The 14,366-nt window shown below is 42.4% G+C and overlaps 1 protein-coding gene across 17 annotated transcripts in view; it reads right to left on the reverse strand.

Annotated features, from left to right (window-relative positions):
• Window positions 1-1,579: 1,579 nt before the first annotated feature.
• Window positions 1,580-14,366, reverse strand: part of LOC111951816 (calcium/calmodulin-dependent protein kinase type II subunit gamma-like) — a 38,497-nt gene continuing 25,710 nt past the window's right edge. For 6 of the 17 annotated variants that reach the window (XM_023970054.2, XM_070434938.1, XM_070434939.1 and 3 more), the window contains 5 exons: window positions 14,022-14,067; window positions 4,204-4,279; window positions 3,950-4,044; window positions 2,784-3,033; window positions 1,580-1,975 (listed from right to left, as the gene is read on the reverse strand). In XM_023970054.2, the coding sequence (XP_023825822.1) occupies window positions 2,801-3,033; window positions 3,950-4,044; window positions 4,204-4,279; window positions 14,022-14,067 (450 nt within the window). In that variant the 3' untranslated portion in view covers window positions 1,580-1,975; window positions 2,784-2,800. Of the gene's footprint in view, window positions 1,976-2,783; window positions 3,034-3,949; window positions 4,045-4,203; window positions 4,280-6,425; window positions 6,561-8,689; window positions 8,789-14,012; window positions 14,068-14,366 lie in introns of all 17 variants that reach the window. The other 11 variants (XM_070434932.1, XM_070434929.1, XM_070434930.1 and 8 more) reach the window with 4 other exon arrangements.

The raw sequence follows: 14,366 nt of genomic DNA on the forward strand, positions 1-14,366 counted from the left end.
GGGGAGGCTTGGGTGTGATTGGCCAGCTGCCTGAGCCCCAACCCCCACCTCAACTGCCTCCCCATAGTTACAGCTCCAATCTCAAAAAGAAATGGATTATTCATAACAGTACAAACACTAACATCTAGAACAGTTACAACTGAAACCGGGATAAAGGGACCAATCCATTGATTGCTTTAAGCGTGGCCCCCGATCCACCTCCCGGCCCATCCCCAGCCAGCTGTTCGACATGCCACCACCAGCCACCGGACAACTCAACAGCATTTTCATTTTCACATGCTTTTAGTGCCAATGACTTTACAGAGAGGTATGGCAAGCGAAGACAGACAATAATATACAATGTTCGAGAACAGGACAGGGACCAGAACAAGAGACAGGCAAAGGGTGATATCACACTGAGTGGCGCTAATAGAAAGCTGATTAGCAGGGTCGCTAACTACAGAAACACAGGTAGAGACCCCAGGAGTAAGTAAGCTTAACCTGAAGTTGCAGAAACGTTCATCCGGGGAGTGAACAGAACAGCATTGAGTCTCAAGTTTGTGCCAAACAGTACCGGCCATTTTAGATTTCATTACATTTTTCCATATTTCCCCAAAAAATGTTTTATCAAACATGATGAAAACAATAGGAAGGAGAGGTGTACGAGCGTTCAGAGTTTGTGGTTTGGGGTCTCCGTCAGAATAGTAGCAGTAGGCTTGATTGTGTCATGTGCCCTCTAGTGGCCAAAAGGAAGAAGGCAAACTCGGCACACTGAACCAATAGTAGTGTTCTGCAACTTCAGGTTGTGCTGGTCAGGAGAATGTGGCCTGTAGCTGGAGGAGCAGGCTGGTCTATATACCCAAAGGGCACAGCACAGTGACCTGGATTTTGGGCCTTGTGTGAGCATGCATGTGTGCATACACCGGGGATCTCAAAGCGCAAAAGAGCTTGAAAAGGGAGCTATAGGGACATGAGAACACACCTTCACACACACGCATCCAAACCCTGAAAGTAAAGTCTTTCTCCTTATAAATATGTATACATTACTATATTAAATAAAGTCCCCATTAAAAAAAAATCTTCACACACAAAATACTTTCAAATACAGCATCATTCAGGGGATAAAAATGAAGAGGTCCACAATAACACATCAGAATACAAAAAAAAAGAGTCCCTTCTGCAACGCACCCGACCCATAAAAAGATAACATCTACATTAAAACAATGTCTAAAATGTTGATATTACTGTAAGTAACAATTTAGAGCTTGGTTCAATTCGTATCGCGGTAGTTCAGCACTATAACGCGTTTGAGATTTAAAGGCAATGTGCTCACGTTCGTGGAGACTGCATTCACGGCAAACGCTGCATCGGTCAGCTCAATCATAAAAATTACCTTTAAATTTCAATCGCGCCATAGCGCTGAACCTGCGATACGGATTGAATCGAGCTTTTCGTTTTTCAGAAATGTTCCCTTCTAGCATTTGTTTGCATCCAACAAAAGAAATAATTAGATATGTTAACTGTGAAACAAACAAAAAAACAACCACCACAAAAATTAGGGTGTGCTCCTTTTTCTCTTTTTTTTTATAGAAAATTCACATTTATTTTCTTTAATCATTACTACCATACCTGCTGATTAAATGTGAATGTTTTTTGATAATTTATTTTACATATGTTAATACTTTAAACACCTTTCAAAACTGCAAAAAATATGGATCCATGGAAAAAGGACAAGACAGCGCCCCCCTGTGGGCGTCAGAAGCATGCACCGTCCGGAGGGCAGGGCTTCGGCTACAGCCGGCCCCCAACATATAGCTCGGGTTGGACTGGAGTGGTGGTGGTGGTGGTGTTGTCAGTCGGTCGGCTTTAAAATATTTTATTTTGTTATGTTTTCCCCTTAGATTTTAAACTTCCAAGCGGTCTCTTCTGGCAGGGCTCTTGGCGCCAATCCGACCACTGAGAAAATGCTCCAATCGGCTTCAGAATTCAGGCAAAGCTAAGAGAAAGGGAGAGAGAGTGGTAGGGAGGGCACAGGACAGCCTGTCAAGAGTGTACATCTCCAAACTACTCCTGAGTTTACATAACTTTATACACTGAGTATACAAAACATTATGAACACCTGCTCTTTCCACTACAGCCTGACCAGGTGAAAGCTATGATCCCTTATTGATGTCACTTGTTAAATCCACTTTAATCAGTGTAGATGAAGGGGAGGAGACAGGTTAACAGAGGATTGTTAAGCCTTGAGGCAATTGAGACATGGATTGGGTATGTGTGCCATTCAGAGGGTGAAAGGGCAAGACAAAATATTTAAGTGCCTTTGGTAGTAGGTGGCAGGCACACCAGTTTGTGTCAAGAACTGCAATGTTGCTGGGTTTTTCACGCTCAACAGTTTCCCGTGTATATCAAGAATGGTTCACCCACCCAAAGGACATCCAGCCAACTTGACACAACTGTGGGAAGCATTTGGGTCAACATGGGCCAGCATCCCTGGGGAATGCTTTCAACACCTTGGGGGGGGGGGGGATATTACTCAGTACATACAGCACTTAGACCTCTTTGCAACAGGTGGCACATAAGATCACACACAGTGCCTTCGGAAAGTATTCAGACCCCTTGACTTTATTAATCAATTTTAGAGTAAGGCTGTAATGTAACAAAATGTGGAAAAAGTCAAGGGGTCTGAATACTTTCCGAAGGTACTGTACATCAACATAAATATATGTACAGTATCAGCACTTCGGCACATGTGTGTGAGGGAGAGCACAGACAGACCCTAGAATAAAGCTCTCTGCAGTCAGCACCTGTGTCTGATAAAGGTTCACTGGAGAGGTGCGGCAGGCGCTCCTGAACAGTGGAAATGCACGTTGAGCCACTTGGCATCGCGGCGGTGCCACACACGGGTCTCCTCTGACTGGCAGGAGCGCGGGCGCCCCTGGCTGTCGATGTACTGGGTCAGGCGGATGTAGGCGATGCAGGCCGCGTCCTCCCCGATCAGGTGCACATGGGGGTTCAGGATGGTGGTGTGGACCGGCTTACTGTTCTTACTCAACACTACATGGGAGACAGGGACACACAGTCATCAACTTACATGAGTTGGTGTTTAAATGGACTTCATCCTTGATTAGATTCAAATAGAGAAAGACCTACCTGGCCTTTAGTGTAAAATAGTGTGCTCAGTGACTTAAATAACAAATAAATAACAAAAATACCACGAACACATTAACGGTAGTTCCACGAATAGTGCCTTTTAAGTCTCAAATATTGTTTACATTTTTATAAAATACTAAATTCAACAGTTGGATCACATACATCTATGCTTTCACAAAATCAAACCATGTAAAAATTCCAATAGTAGTGTGTTTTCATTCAAATAAGTTTTGCTTTCTCTTAGTCCAAATCTAGGAAGATTTTAACCCACTTAATGCCACGATTTTGTAAAGCCCTAATCATTAGTTGATTCATTTATATTTGGCCCTCAGGTGTAAGGTCAACCCTGTAACATGAACTGAACTCTTGTTTTAATATGGTAAAACTATCCCTTTAATATATTTTGTTTTTTACAGTTGATCTGGTTCTACCATTTTTGGACATTTTCTGGTCTTTGTATTGGAAAACTGAGCGCACCACGCCAACTGTGTTACCCATAGATAGATAGATAGGCTAGACATTTTTTAACAAGTAAAAATTCCCCTTTCGTGTTGCACACAACAAGCTTACATTCCCCCTGTCACAAGGGGAGATTAGCCTGATTTAAGGTAACATCTTTAACACTCACTTTAAAAAAAAAAAGAGACTTTTATAGTCTTTTTTTACCTCTTGAGATGGTAAGACATGTATTATGAAGTTGAACATGTGCTCTTTATGACAAAATAAGGTGAAATAGTTATTTTTTACTAAATGACACTACCCAAAAGGCACCATTTGTGGAATGACAATGTCTAGTTCCTTGTTGATAAGAGATGCTTACAGTTCTCAAAGTAGAAYTTGTGGAAGTCCATGCCCTCCACCAGGTTTCCCAAAGCCTCAGGTTCAAACGAGGTTAGTCCGGGGTCACAGATTCTCCTGGAGGGGAAATAAGACACATCATCAACATTTTACGTACCACATGAACAAGGCCTACTCTAGTAACGACCAGGGAAATCAGCAGGGTTAGGGTTATTCAGTTTTAAACCAGGAGGTATGGAATGTATGCGCACACACAATCTATGTATGTAAACTCACGTGTAAGCCTCAAAGTCTCCGTTGTTGATGGCCTCAATCAGCTGCTCAGTAATCTTGATGATCTCCTGTTTGCGAGCTGAAATCCGGTGAGCGATAGATAGAAAGAAAGATGGCCAGATGGGATTAGAGAGACCCTAAGAGTGCTCCGGTCAGAAATACTTGAAGATCAGCATGCAGAACCCCTCCCACCCATGCTTCACCTAGCTCACTAGCCCTTTCCTGTATGGCACTGATTGCAGAGACTGCACTCACAATGCCATCAATGCCTATTGTTGTTTGGTTGTACAAAGACACAGCAGCACTACTGGGGACCCCCAATCTCATAAAAACTACCCTAACAGGCCCCAACTCAGCTGCAGACCAGCTCCCTCCCTTTCCATTCGAATAGTCTGCCCTACCCAAAGTACCTGGCAATGTTTGAGTTTTTGAACAGTTTCACTTCCCTAAATCTCAAGTGCATGGAAACAGTTTGTAATTCTCCTAGGTAACCTAGGTAACTTCAGATGTGTTGATGTTTTTGTTCTATAATTCCTGGTCTAAACCTCAACTATGTCTACATCTCCATCCTCAACACTCATCAGACAAGTGACACACAAACCAACTGGGCTCACTGAAATGTCATCTGGGAGGGTGACACACAGATAGCCCACTACGCCAGACAGCCTGCCAGCAGAGTCGAGAAATTCCACACAGCACGCAATCCAGCTTATATTTATACTTATACACAGTACCAGTCAAAAGTTTGGACACACATACTCATATCTGAGATTCTTCAAAGTAGCCACCCTTTGCCTTGATGACAGCTTTGCACACTCTTGGAATTCTCTCAACCAGCTTCATGAGGAATGCTTTTTCAACAGACTTGAAGGAGTTCCCACATATGCTGAGCACTTATTGGCTGCTTTTCCTTCACTCTGCGGTCCAACTCATCCAAAAACATCTCAATTGGGTTGAGGTCGGGTGATTGTGGAGGTCAGGTCATCTGATGCAGCACTCCATCACTCTCCTTCTTGGTCAAATAGCCCTTACACAGCCTGGAGGTGTGTTTTGGGTCATTGTCCTGTTGAAAAACAAATTAAAGTCCCACTAAGCGCAAACCAGATGGGATGGCGTATTGCGGCAGAATGCTGTGGTAGCCATGCTGGTTAAGTGTGCATTGAATTCTAAATAAATCACTGACAGTCACCAGCAAAGCACCATCACACCTCCTCCATGCTTCACGGTGGGAACCACACATGCGGAGATCATCCGTTCACCTATTCTGCGTCTCACAAAGACACAGCGGTTGGAGCCAAAAATCTAAAATTTGGACTCATCAGACCAAAGGACAGATTTCCACCGGTCTAATGTCCATTGCTCCTGTTTCCTGGCCCAAGCAAGTCTCTTCTTATTATTAGTGTCCTTTAGTAGTGGCTTCTTTGCAGCAATTCAACCATGAAGGCCTGATTCACGCAGTCTCCTCTGAACAGTTGATGTTGAGATGTCTGTTATTTGAACTCATTTATTTGGGCTGCATTCTGAGGTGCAGTTAACTCTGATGAACTTATCCTCTGCAGCAGAGGTAACTCTGGGTCTTCCTTTCCTGTGGTGGTCCTCATGAGAGCCAGTTTCATCATAGCGCTTGATAGTTTTTGCGACTACGCTGAAATTTTTCTGATTGACTGACCTTCATGTTTTAAAGTAATGATAGACTGCCGTTTCTCTTTGCTGATTTGAGCTGTTCTTGCCATAATATGGACTTAGCCTTATTTGGTAAAAGACCATCTTCTGTATACAACTCCTACCTTGTCACAACACAACTGATTGGCTCAAACTAACTGCCTTGTTAAAATGAACTTTTAACAAGGCACACCTGCTAATTGAAATGCATTCCAGGTGAGTACTATCAACCTCATGAAGCTGGTTGAGAGAATGGCAAAGATGTCATCAAAGCAAAGGGTGGCTACTTTGAAGAATATCAAATATCAAATATTTTCTGATTTGTTTAACACTTTTTTGGTTACTACATGATTCCATATGTGTTATTTCATTGTTTTAATATCTTCACTATTATTCTACAATGTATAAAATAGTAAAAATTAAGAAAAACCCTGGAATGGTACTATATATATAAAAACTGCGAGCACACCTCTGTTTGTTCATATTCCCACAGGAATTATGAACTGGCAAAAAGCAGCTCAACCCTGGCTTTATAGAAGCTGCCCCAGGGCTGTCTAACTTACTCAGCTGCACGTTGCTGTCCCCTGGGGCCACGGAGGGTGGCGCAGGCAGAGCTTGCTCTAAGTCAGGACAGGAGCTATGACCTGAACTTTTCCAATTAGCAAAAGTGTGCTTAGCATCGTCATGCAGTTGGGCAGCTGGAAGACAACATGACAACAGCAACAAAATGGCAACCATGTAAGCGATCAAAACAAACAAAAAAACACACAAAAAACTGATTGGACAACGAGACCCGTTTTCTCAAACTGGAATAATGTGCACACAAATGGCAGTGGTTACATAGTCTGTATAAGTTAACATATAACTTCACACAGGTCTGAGAGGAGCACAATGCCCATATGCAATTGAGTTATATAAAGGATATGTTACATAAAAACCAAACTTAGAAGGACATCCACACACTAATAACAACTTAGATATACCAATAGGCATAGCGTCACACAGACGGACAGAGGGGACACCAGTGAACACTGACAGTAGAAGATGAAGACACTGTGGTTTCATGGCCAGCAGAGGGCAGCAGTCAAGCACTAAACCCAATTACAGGCCACAACAGAGAAGGATACTGCCTGAGTGAGGAAGTAGGAGAGGACAGACAGAGACACCTCAGGGACAGGGGTGGCTGTTTCGTGAGCAGACGACCGGAGCAGGCCAGTCTAGGAGTGGATCTCAATTGATCTCAAAAGTCTACAATGCCTTCATCTCTTCAGAGACCTGATGAGGGATTTGCTGCTGTCTGACCAGCAGCAAAAGGAGAGAATGCCTTTAGGCTTATTGAAATCCAGCCTGTGTCTAGTCCAGCTTTTTGTCTGTCTCTGGTCTGCTCAGCTGTCAGGCTGGGTGTCCGTGTCAGGGCCATAGGGAGAGATAAATCAATTAAAAGGCCAGTGAGCCTCAGAAGGTCAGCATTATTTATTCTCTCTGTCAGAGAAAGGAGGGGAAGAGAAAGAGAGGAAGACGTAATGTGGGGAGAGGAACGGAGAGAGATGCAGAAGCTACATGTAAGACACTGGGTCCCAGATTCAGGTTTTCACTTAAATGAGTAGGGAAAGCCAACAGTGAACGCATGTCTGTGCAAAACAGTGTATATACACAGCACGTGAGCACAGCATGGTAACGTTTTTGTCATAGCACAGCGGATATGGGACATGCTTTTGGCAAGGTCTGAGAGGGACTGGAACAGGCTGAGTGATAGATAGGACAGCTGAGTAGCGTCAGTCTGATGAGCTGACACAGAGCTAAGCAGGAGAGATGTGAGACACACATTTTAAAATGTCACACTGAGACGCAGGAGTCGCACTCACTCCAATCACTCAGCAGCAATCTGGAAACTTTTAATGGTGAAATATTTTTTGTATTACATTTTTTGGATCCCTAAATCCCTGTCCGTGTCCAAATACCCGTACTTGCGTTCTAAATAGAAGGAATTTTGGATATGCGAAAAAAGACAGTTTTGTAGTATGTGAAAATTAAATATGCTTTTAAATGCTAGGATTTCATACTTATTTTCCAAATGGCCGGAATCTACGCAATTGTGCAATAGATGTTCTAAATAGTATGTACTATTAGTACACAGTATGTTCTAAATAGTATGTACTATTAGTACACAGTATGTTCTAAATAGTATGTACTATTAGTACACAGTATGTTCTAAATAGTATGTACTATTAGTACACAGTATGCAGTTTAAATAGGTAGTAGGCGAGCCAGATTTCGGACTCGGCCATTGGCTAATGACTGTCCAAATTAATATTGTCTTAGTATGCATTTGTCTGGAATACTTTGATAAAAATGATTAGTGATTGTAATAATTTGTTCATTTTTTTGGGGTGGGCAAGTGATATTCATGTGCACAAACAAACAGAAGATCCTGCAGCTGATATAACTCTATTGAAGACAGTGAGGGGGACCTTGTACAGTATTGTCCCATTCGAGACAGTCTTCAGCTGGATACAATCCGTATTGCCGAAGTTCTAGCACTGTAGCGTGCTTGAAATGTAAAGGCTATTTCCGATTGAGCCGACATGCAGCGTTTACCGTGAATGCAGTCTCCGCTAAAGTGGGCACATTGCCTTTACATGTCAATCGGGCCTACACCACGGAACTACAGCACTACGGATTGAATCTAGACCCTAATATTAATGGAGGAACAGTATTATGGGGACAGTCTTAGGGAGACAGTATTATGGGGACAATATAAATGAGTTCATAGGGGGAAAGGACACAAATGTCAGAGTTGAGAGGGGTGGTACTGCTGCTGACTTACAGGCGGGTGGGCAGTGAGGGGGCTGAGCCTGGGTCTGTTCCTCACTGGCACTGCACTGGCTGACCATTGCGCTGTCCGCGCTAGACCCGCACGCAGACACTGCCCCCACCGCAACACACACACGCCAGAGAGAGACACAGGAGGATCAGACACAGTTCTATACACTCTACTATTTTACCAAGAGAAAACAGTACACCCACAACCCGACCATACACTAGCAAAACCCACCACACGTTATATATCCCACCACCTCCGTACACAGAGACACACAGGGAGGGGTGTGTATGTCTCCATCACAACCAGCCAGAGAAACGTGGGAGTGAGACCACACTGTACACACTGTACACACACCTCACAAATCAGAAGACACCACAGTGTTACATGTTCAATATCTGACACAACGTTAACTCCCTATTTTACATTCCCCTGTGCCGATCTCCTCGGAGGAGAGTGTGTATAGCCACTTGGCCAGCACTCCGTATCCATGTCCCAATCCCAGCTCTTCACAGCACTCTTTTTGAGACGACATCAGTGCTGAGAGCCACAGAGACGCATACTGTCATACAGCTCCACTGTGGAGGAGACGAGGGTTCCAATCTTTCTGCCAATGCTTCTCTTTTCTCTCCTACAACATACTGTAAACTGCAGTGCCTTCAAAGTATTCACACCCCTTAACTTTTTCCACATTTTGTTGTGTTACAAAGTGGGATGTAAAGTAAGGATTTAATTGTCATCTTTTTGTCAACGATCTACATAAAATACTCTGTAGTGTCAAAGAGGAATAAAAATTCTAACGTTGGTAAAAAAAATATTTTAAAAAAACAAACATGAAAAATCAACCGCCCGAGTCAATACATGTTAGAATCACTATAGAACAAAAATAAGTTGATGCTGGCTTGTAAATAATTCCTTAACAGCCTTTGTGCAAACAAACTTTCAGAAGTAATCAAAGCACTCTTATGTAGTGGAAAAATGAAAAGTCCTTTCATGTATTACGGCAAGAATTTACAAAAAACCAATGCAACACCACAAAATAAATGCAATATCATAAAAGTCAAAAACTGTGTATACATGAGCTCGTTACCAAATGTATGTAAGAATGGAGAACAAAAAAATGAAGAACAAAAATATAAATAAGCCCCAAACCAATTTACTTTGGAACCCCCCGGAACCAAGAGGCAGCCACGGTTAAGGAACATCATGAAACCTAAATGGAGCATCATTGAAAGTGATCCTACTCTGTACGATGTGTTCACTGAACTCCCAGCATTCTCTTACAGGATAGGTTGGTGTGCAGCAACCTCATCCTCGCAACTAAGCCAAGTTAGCTCCCAAAGCCCACAGGCAACTTCCCATGTGGTAAGTGCAATCACTGCCATCACACTGTAAAAACCAATATGTTCGGGGACACTTGTGGACTAGAACCTATCAAGTGCAATCCTTTGTAAACAGCAAAACTACCTATGTGCTGTACAGGCTGGAGTGGCCATGTGGGTGCTTTTACATAGGACGTACTAAGAGAAGGCTCAAGGACAGGGTGTCTGAACATGCATATGCTATAAGGACTGCTAACAACAAATATCATATGGCTAAACATTACAGACAGGTTGGCCATGTCAGCCCAAACTCTCTGAAAGCCATGGCCATTGAAGTGGTTCCCAGTTCTAGCGGGGGGGGGGGGGGGGGGGGGGGGGGGGGGTCTCAAACACCTCCTACAACGCAAAATGTTCTGGATCTTTAAACTAAGGGTCACTGTATTGCCAGGTCTAAATGAGGAAATTGATTATTCACCCTTCCTGTAAGAGATGTATGGTTTACAAAATGTTTTTGTTGTAAAAAAAGAAAATTGTTCTCCATTCTTAAATTTGGAAACATGAGCTCATGTGTACACAGTTTGTTTTTTCCTTTTATGATATTGCACTTATTTTGTTGTTTCATTTGCATTATGCCATGTTTATTTTGTTTATCTTTGTATATTAAATGTGTTTTTTTCCTCAAGTTTTTGGTAGAGTAATGAATTGAATCACTTACTGTGAGAGCTGGGATATACACCTGTTTGTTCACCACTATTCCTTGTCACCCTGATAAAGTGTTGTAGCCGCAACACGTCTGTGTTTTGTTATTCTCGCCATGCATAAGCCGTAAAACATGAAAGGCTTTTACATTTTTCCACTACATGAGTGTGCTTTGATTACTTCTGGAAGTTTGTTTGCACAAAGGCTGTTCCGGCATAGTTTACTATCCAGCATCAACTTCCTTTTGTACTATAGTATTTTATCCCATGATCAAAGAGCACCTCATGGATTAACTATACTGAACAAAAATATAAACGCAACATCCAACAATTTCAATGATTTTACTGAGTTACAGTTCATATGAGGAAATCAGTCAATTGAAATAAATTCATTAGGCCCTAATCTATGGACTTCACATGACTGGGCAGGGGCGCACAGAAATTAACATTAAATGCAGTCAGCATTCCAATTCCACACTCCCTCAAAACTTGAGACATCTGTGACATTGTGTTCGGTAACAAAACTGCACATTTTAGAGTAGCCTTTTATTGTCCACAGCACAAGGTGCACCTGTGTAATGATCATGCTGTTTAATCAGCTTCTTGATATGCCACACCTGTCAGGTGGATGGATTATCTTGGCAAAGGTTAAATACTCACTAACAGGGATGTAAACACATTTGTGCACAACATTTCAGTGAAATAAGCTTTTTGTGCATATGGAACATTTCTGGTATATTTTATTTCACCTCATGAAACATGGGACCAACACCTTACATTGTTTTTATATTTTTGTTCTGTATATAAACCAAAGAAGCGCTCCTCTCCTATGTTAAAATCACCTTTAGCAGCGATTAAAGCTATAGAGTCTTTCTGAGTAAATCCCTAAGAGCTTTTCACACCTGAATTTTGCAACATTTGCCCATTATTCTTTTCAACATTCTTCAAGCTCTGTCAAATTGGTTGTTGATAATTGCTAAACAACCATTTTCAGGTCTTGCCATACATTTCCAAACAGATTTCAGTCAAAATTCTAGCTTGGCCACTGAGGAACATTCACTGTCCTCTTGGTAAGCAACTCCAGTGTAGATTTGGCCCTGTGTTTTAGGTTATTGTCCTGCTGAAAGGTTAATTAATCTCCCAGTGTCTGGTGGAAAGCAGACTGAACCAGGTTTTCCTCTAGGATTTTGACTGTGCTTAGCCTTTTATTTTTTATCCTGAAAAACTTCCCAGTCCTTAATGATTACAAGCATACCCATAACATGACGCAGCCACCACTACATGTTGTATTGAATTTGCCTCAGATATAACACTTTTGTATTCAGGACAAAAAGTTAATTGCTTTGCCACATTTTTTGCAGTATTACTTTAGTGCCTTTTTGCAATCAGGATGAATGTTTTGGAATATTTTATTCAGTACACGCTTCCTTCTTTTCACGCTGTCAATTAGGTTGGTATTGTGGAGTCCATCTTCAGTTTTCTCCTATGACAGCCATTAAACTCTGTTTTAAAGTCACTATTGGCCTTATTGGCCCGAGCGGTGTCCTTCCTCTCCGGCAACTGAGTTAGGAAGGACGCCTGTATCTTTGTAGTGACTGGGTGTATTGATACACCATCCATAGTGTAATTAATAACTTCACCATGTTCAAAGGGATCTTCAATGTAATTTGTATTTACCCATCTACCAATCGGTGCACTTCTTGGCAAGGAATTGGAAAACCTCCCTGGTCTTTGTTGTTGAAATACACTGCTCGACTGAGGGACCTTTCAGATAATTGTATGCGTGGGGTACAGAGATGAGGTAGTCATTAAAAAATCATGTTAAACTATTATTGCACACAGAATGAGTCCATGCAACTTATTATGTGACTTGTTAAGCAAATGTTTACTCATGAACTCATTTAGGCTTGCCATAACAAAGGGGTTGAATACTTTTCAGACATTTCAGCTTTTCATTTTTTATTAATTTGTAAAAACAAAAACAAAAAACAACATAATTCCACTTTGACAGTATGGGGTATTGTGTGTAGGTCAGTGACCAAAAATCTCAATTGAATCCAATTTAAATTCAGGCTGTAACATAACAAAATGTGGAATAAGTCAATGTGTGTGAATACTTTCTGAATGCACTGTAGGTCTCTGGAAATACTGTATGAGAGTGACGATTGACATGGGCTTTCATCGATTCCGATGTCTATGTGCGTCTATATCTGTGTCTCTGGGTTTAAGACCTGAAAGAGGCCTCTGTGTTGGCACATTTTGTCACCCTCTCTCAGAATGTGGGGCCTTTTCACTCGTCGGCAGGATGACGTTAGTGCCAGAGAACCTGTCGGTCCTGGAGTCTGTTGCTATATCTCCTGACGACTTGAAACGCAGGCCCTCCCCCACCACCTCGTTAACACTGTTTAAGCAACCAGTTAAAATACAACGAAGTTGTTATCTAAACACAGCAGTTTGGACGAGCAGTAAAAAGGTTTTCACACCTGTAAACCCATCGTTTCACGACTCTTCTGAACAAGACAGCTCTGTTATCAATGTTATTGAGCTCTGTGTGCAAATAGCACACACACACACACACACACACACACACACACACGTTTTTAAGCCCATGGGAGCTGTGAGACCAAGAATGGGGAGACTAGGGACTATCTAAAGACATATAAGGCCTTCATGTGCTAGTCTATTAGTTTGTTCAGACAAAGCATAGTCTACGTCCACGGCTAGACCGCCCAGTATTCAGCGCCGTCTCTCACAGTCTGAAAAGCTAAGACTACTGTGCTTTTTTCCATTCTCAACAAGACATTTCCTTTCACTCTGTAGGAATACAAACTCATTTGACTTCTCCACAGCAGCTGTAAGGACCAAAGGAAAAGCTGTTCTCCAGTGCTTCCTCATTCCCTCTCTAGCCATATAATGTATACTCATTTACAAACACCTTCCATCTGTGTTTACCTCTCCTATAGGATACATTTCCCAGATGCTCACAGGCCCAGACACCAGCCTGACAGTTAACTCAGGCCATCAAAGGCTCCCAGGCCTTGATCATAATCTATTCTCTTTCTAAAGAAATGAAGGAGAAGGATTGACAACACAGGAGCACATGAATGATCAGTTTGTATCCCCATTTCTCAGATAACTATGGCTTCTTCAATCATGTGTATAATATATACTACCTCGAGAATCCACTGGCCAAGATCTCTGAGGCCCATCTTGAATTCTAGCCCTGTCTTTCTGACCAACACTTTTGCAGACAGATATAGAGATAGAAGACGTGCGAAAACATGCAGAGTAGGTGAACGTTTGGCATACCTTTCCTACCTTTCACATCCTCCTCTTCTGTGATGTTACAGCTCTCTGTAGAGCCCTGTAGGGGAGAGGAGTGATGGACAGAAACATGGAGGATAGAGAGGAGGAGGAAATGAGAGACAGAGATATAACAGGAGGAAACAGCGTTAGTCTGTGTGCTGAGGGATGACTTGGATGGGGCCTTTCCCAGGTGGACGGACAGACAAACGGTTAGACGGACGCTCCCTCGGAGGAACACAAACCCTGCACAAACCAGCCAGGCAGACAGGAGGGCGAGCGCATGAGGACCCACACCAAACACAGCCTTTTGGTGAGGTGGGGTACAAACTGTGTGTTAAGGGTGTGTGTATGTGACTT

The sequence above is a fragment of the Salvelinus sp. IW2-2015 genome, linkage group LG25 (assembly GCF_002910315.2).
Source record: "Salvelinus sp. IW2-2015 linkage group LG25, ASM291031v2, whole genome shotgun sequence".
NCBI lineage: Eukaryota > Metazoa > Chordata > Actinopteri > Salmoniformes > Salmonidae > Salvelinus > Salvelinus sp. IW2-2015.